Genomic DNA, 6,000 nt, shown 5'->3' on the forward strand with positions numbered 1-6,000 from the left:
CTAGTCTATGGGAAGCCTGTTCTCTCCTCCAGCTCGACACCAGCATCCCCCCTGCCTTACGTCCAGGCAGGCGGAGCATTCCCGGCACTCCAAGGCCTAGCCGGCAGCGACGACTCTGTAGATGGAGAACTTGATGATCCAGAGAGCTTCCAACCATCGGCACCTCCTCCCAGTGTGGAGAATATTCCACGGCCACTCAGTCCCACGAAGCTTACGCCTATGGTTCATTCCCCTCTCCGTTACCAGAGCGACGCAGACCTGGAAGTGCTCCGTAAAAAGCTAGCCAACGCTCCAAGACCACTGAAGAAGCGGAGCTCCATCACAGAACCAGAGGGCCCCAGCGGACCCAACATCCAGAAACTTCTCTACCAGAGGTTTAACACTTTGGCTGGAGGCATAGAGGGGAATGGTGGCAGTGGATCAGGTGGGAGTAATGGCGGCGGTAATGGAACGCCGTTTTATCAGCCGGCTATTCCACCCGGATACCTGGGAGGCGATTCGCTGGCTGACACAAACAACGGCAACCTCCTCCCTGAGACGCAGCTACCGCCACCATCAGGAGGGGAGGAACCAGGCTCTGAGGCATCCTCTACCAACGACGCCAATGACAACGAACCCAAGGTACCAGAAGGAGCTGCGGATCCAGGCGAGGAGGAGGAACCTGAGGACGACAACAACAACAACGTGGGAAACTCTGAGGCATCTCTGCCCAGTCCGGTACCAGAGGTCAGCAGTCCAGAGGAGAGCGAGACCGCAGTCTCTCAACAACTGGTGAGCCACTGCAGAGGTGTATTCTTATTTCTAATACAACTTTAACTTTTTTTCCTAACTTAAAAGACATTTCTGTTTTTTGTTAAAGGAGAAGCGCACAAACTTGAAAAAACCCGACTCTGAGCGCACCGGTCATGGCTTCAGAGTCAAGTTTAATCCTTTAGCCCTGCTGCTTGATGCGTCACTGGAGGGAGAGTTTGATCTAGTTCAGAGGATCATCTATGAGGTATGTCCTTCAGATGAATGTCTTATGTACATTTCATTCATAGAGCTGTGCAAAAACAATCACACCCCATGAGCATTTTACTTTAAACGGGGAATTTGGAATTATGTAAAATCAAAGAATTGCTATGATTCTTTCATGCATGTTTGAGAAATCCTCTAATCTCCCGTGGCAATCATTCAGGATGGGAAAACGGTCACTCTTCAGTGAGTGCTGCATTTTCAACATAGCTCTTCCCTGAAGCTGCCGTTTCCCAGCTGAGCTTCCGCCTCACAGAGTATGCCAGTGACTGCCCCACTCAGCTCCTTCAGACTAGCAGCAGCAATCAGGAAACACCTGATATAGCTGTGCTTCTGCTTATGATGCTGTTAATGGGATACCAGAAAAATGTTTTTGCAATTACAGGGTGTAGTGTGGGAAAGACTATGGGCTTCTTGAAGAGACAGAGTCCTTTAAATTTGATCGTTTTTACCAGCGTTAAATTTCAAAGACATTTTTTTCAGTTTGATAATATAGCATTTTTATAACAACTGAAGGTAACACAGTTACTTTATTGTGCTATAAAATGGCACTGTGTGCCCAGAAAATACATGACACTGTCCCTTTAAAATCAAAAATCTTAGTGTATTTATGGGAAGAAGATGAGGAAGTTCATCATTTTTAGGGCGGTGATTAGCCCTCATGTTTCTCCTTTCCTCCAGGTGGAGAATCCTAGCACTCCCAACGATGAGGGGATCACACCTCTGCACAACGCAGTGTGTGCAGGACACCACCACATCGTCAAGTTCCTGCTAGATTTCGGCGTGAATGTCAATGCGGCAGACAGCGACGGATGGTGAGTCTGTTGAGTCGACGCCATAGTGCTCTAATCATGACTCTGCTCGCGTCTCCTTTTTTTAACTGTTTGTGCTCATCTGAGCAGGACTCCTCTTCACTGCGCCGCCTCCTGCAACAGCGTTCATCTCTGCAAACTGTTGGTGGAGTCAGGAGCCGCCATCTTTGCAAGCACCATTAGTGATGTGGAGACGGCAGCAGACAAATGTGAGGAAATGGAGGAGGGCTACATCCAGTGTTCCCAGTTTTTATACGGTGAGAAAGGACCACAGAGAGGAAAGTTCTGGTATTATAATCCTGCTGCTGCTTCATCTTCTTGAAATCGGACACAAACTGTTCTGGACTCTCCTATGCAGGCGTTCAGGAGAAGCTGGGTGTGATGAACAAGGGCACGGTGTACGCTCTGTGGGACTACGAAGCCCAGAGTCAAGATGAGCTGTCATTCAAGGAGGGGGACGCCATCACAATCCTGCGGCGGCAGGATGAAAATGAAACGGAGTGGTGGTGGTCACGACTGGAGGACAAGGAAGGCTACGTGCCCCGCAACCTGCTAGGGGTACAGCAGGCTTAATATTCTTCTGTTCTAAATTATACTGCCATAAAGTATTTCAGTTTTTTTGAATTTCAGAATTGACCCCTTTCAATTACCTTGGAAGAAATAACTGTGTTCAAATTTAACCTCCATTTAACTGTGAAAAATAAATCTTTGGATTAATAGACAGTGAGATAAAGGTTTCCTTTATCAAACTAATTAATCGTCCACATATTTTATAAAGAAATTTATAAATTCCAATTAAGGCTGTCTTTCTGGGTTACTTGGTGGGCAGAGGATCCAAACCTGAGCTCGTTTGGAAAGCTGTGTCTTTATAAGCAGCAACATAATGTCTTGTGTAACAGAGCAGATTTGATAACATGCTGATGCTGTTCAGAGATTAAATTGACCTGCTGCTTTTGAAATTGCAAACATGGGAGCTACTAAAAATAAAGAGTTAATGGAAATTATCAAAGCAGTTTAATAGTTTGACACAGAGTATGGCAACTTAAATCTCCTTTTCAGACAAGAGGAGGCATATTGGAGAGATCTAAAGGTTACTATCACTGCTAATTATGTGCTAATTGTCATGTCTGTGTATTATACAGGGAGAAGATTCAAATCCTGGTTACATTTGTAATTAACAGCATTTGCTAGACATATTTTATCATGTACTGTTGCTTATTGTTTCTACTTTGTAACTATTTTGAGTTCTGCTTTACTTTAAACAATGTAGAATAAAATGACACAATTATTGAGAAGTAGAAATAAAAGATGATTAAAATAGTTCATTAACCCTAGAAATTTAGTATGAATTATGGAAAGCAAAATAACTTTGATTTGTGTTTGCCTCTGCAGCTTTGTCCTCGAATTAAGCCTCGTCAGCGCTCCCTGGCGTAACGTTTCCCCGCTTTGAACCGGAGACGCAACAGAGGAGCCCGGTGCTCCGACTCCTCCCTGTGGCCATAATCTTCCCCAGCCTTGAGCGTTCACAAAATCTTTCCCTCGTATGCAGAGGGATCAGAACTTTGACACACCTACTCACGTCTGCACACACAAAGACAAGCACTCCGAAGTCTGTTAACTGTCTCCATCCTTATTTCCTCCTTCCTTCCTCCTTCCGCCCCTCTCATTGTTCTAACAGACGACTATTTGAAGATTCAAACACTACTACCCCTTCTCTGTATTTCTTGCAGTGTTCACACTTCAGCCATCTCCTTAAAGACGTTATATTGATGACACTGGTTTACATGATACTGTATAATAGCTGGGGTTTCATCCTTTAAGTCTGGTTTTGGTTTAAGGACATTCTTTTTCTTGTTTTGCTCCACCTGAATAAACGCTACTGCAGAATAACTAACCACCAAAGATGAAATACAGCTAAACGTTTTAAGTCATATTCTCTGCAACAGCTTGAAGTAAAGCTGAAGAGGGGGATGATCAGTTTCTTTGCTGCTGTTAGTAATTATTAATGGTTCCCAGCAGTAAAAGTCGCTTTGGATGTTCTCACAGAGCTGAAATTGAAATTTTATGGGGAAAATGAGAAAGTAAATCCTCAGTGTTGCTCACACAAGCTAGTTTAATGAATATGGACTGACATTTCATGCATTATACAACTGATTTCATACACATCAATAATGATTTTCTTTTCTTTTTTTTGTTGAAATTAATGTGCAAAATCTGGACACAGAATTACTCTGGATCTGTGGCAAGAACACTAATAAATTATAAGCGAGCCTTTGAACAATATTTTCTTTGTATTATGTGATCTCTGTGTAAAACAGATGTTAACTTGAGCAGTTCAGTATGTAGTCTCTGAAATTAGCACATCCCAAAGACAATGCTATGAAAGTGGGCAGCAATCAGTATTTTGCGTTGCCAGAAAATGTTGTGCATGCAACTGTAGACTGTGTGTTAATGCAAATAACACAATTAATAGCTGCATTTGCACAGAGAAGGGAAGAATTAGGCATCAAATGGCACTGAGATCCCATGTGGTGTCATTTATGTCCTCCACAATTCATTGGTGCCCCTGATACAAGATGCATCTAAAAGCCTTAAAATATATTATTGTTACCACTCTTTACCGCAGTTATCTTAAAGTGGGCTTTTTTTTTTTTTTTGCCATGTCCCATCCCACCTTACTGTATGTGCTCACGTTAAGTTATCATCCAGCCTTGTTCATTGCAGCTCAGTTTGTTTTAAGTTTAAAATATTTACTTTGTCATACTGTAAATAAGAGCAAGTTCTGGTAAGGAGTGTTATTTAAACCTTTTTTTCTGATTTACGGAGATTAACACACATCTGTATCTAGCTTACTTGAGTGACATGTTTGTTTTTTTTTTTTTTTTCCATTTGGAGGAGTGGCTGAGAGAATTTCACTTGTAAAGTCATATTTATACCCCCCAAAAACAGGATATTTATTTGGAGTCCTTGATACTGATCAGTGTAAAAAATTAAAAACTTCTTCTGTTGCATTTCTTTTGTTGGTAAGCATCAATTTTATTTCTGTAACTCCTATGAAAGAAAGTGCTGCGCTGCAGCAATCAGTACAGTATTTAAACAAAATGCATACGATAGTTAAATCTAAATAGACTAAAACGAGGAAAACGCTGCAACAAACAGGCTGATGGGAATTAAAAGTGAACATAAAGTAAGTTTGGAGGATTGAAAACCCAGTAGAATAAATATCAGGTGGCAAAACTAGTTTGGATTTTTCTAACTTTTTATCAGGGATTTTGTTTATAGAATAAACATTTAAGGCTTTCACATCTCTGTCAAGGGTGCCAATGACTGAGAGCATCATTTAAGCAGTAATGGGCTTTAAAATGATTTTTCTTTAAAAAATAAAAGTGCAATAAAAACACAAAGAAAAGAGATTGGATTAGAAATGTATTGATTAAGGCTTCCTAATGGTTTACTAAATATATTAATGCATCTTAAGGTGTTTTATAGGCCAGTTTTCTCCAAGATTAAGCCACTTTCTGATTTCAGACTCATCTCTACAAAACTAGCTTTAAAGGAAAAGTACAGGTAAGGTAAATTGCTCGTTTTTTGGCTCTGAAATTATTTCCTACACATGCAAATACACAACCCATCAGAAAGGAATGCAGAAAATAAACATTGGTTATGTACACATATTTTAATTTAAACTGAGTCCAAGGAACCAGACCCTGTAGCATTATCTCTCACTACTATCTTCCGAAGACCCGACTCTCACCATTTCAATAACATTTATTAAACATTTTTTTCCCCTCATTAGACAGCTTACGCTCTGTATATATATATATTTTTTTGTCTATTTAAATTTTTTTTTTTTTTTTTTTTGCTTTCCGCCCTGGCTGGATTTTACAGTGTCATCTCTGGTTTATTTCTTATGATTTAACCAACTCCACTGAAATATCTCAGGACTGACAAAGTGCTGCAGACACGTTTCATCTCAGCTCTGGTATAGCATTTAACAAATTGCAGTCTGTTGCTCTGTGTTGCAGATAAGTCTGGGCCGTCATCGTATAACTCCTGTATCCTTTGGTTTGTGCCATAAATACCTTTAAATTAGGGTGTGAATATTAGAATTGATCCTATTTGTTTGAGCTTTACGTTGCTGAAATAAAATCTAATAAAATCTATTTGCTCTGTT

The 6,000-nt window shown here is 40.9% G+C and overlaps 1 protein-coding gene across 5 annotated transcripts in view; it reads left to right on the forward strand.

Annotated features, from left to right (window-relative positions):
- The window catches only part of ppp1r13bb (protein phosphatase 1, regulatory subunit 13Bb), a 29,170-nt gene extending 23,170 nt beyond the window's left edge, over window positions 1–6,000 (forward strand). For all 5 annotated transcript variants that reach the window (XM_055019996.1, XM_055019998.1, XM_055020001.1 and 2 more), the window contains 6 exons: window positions 5–771; window positions 860–997; window positions 1,696–1,829; window positions 1,917–2,083; window positions 2,185–2,384; window positions 3,219–6,000. In XM_055019996.1, the coding sequence (XP_054875971.1) occupies window positions 5–771; window positions 860–997; window positions 1,696–1,829; window positions 1,917–2,083; window positions 2,185–2,384; window positions 3,219–3,260 (1,448 nt within the window). In that variant the 3' untranslated portion in view covers window positions 3,261–6,000. The remainder of the gene's footprint in view (window positions 1–4; window positions 772–859; window positions 998–1,695; window positions 1,830–1,916; window positions 2,084–2,184; window positions 2,385–3,218) is intronic.

This window comes from Poeciliopsis prolifica, unplaced genomic scaffold (assembly GCF_027474105.1).
Source record: "Poeciliopsis prolifica strain line A6 unplaced genomic scaffold, Auburn_PproV2 SCAFFOLD065, whole genome shotgun sequence".
Taxonomy (NCBI): Eukaryota; Metazoa; Chordata; class Actinopteri; order Cyprinodontiformes; family Poeciliidae; genus Poeciliopsis; species Poeciliopsis prolifica.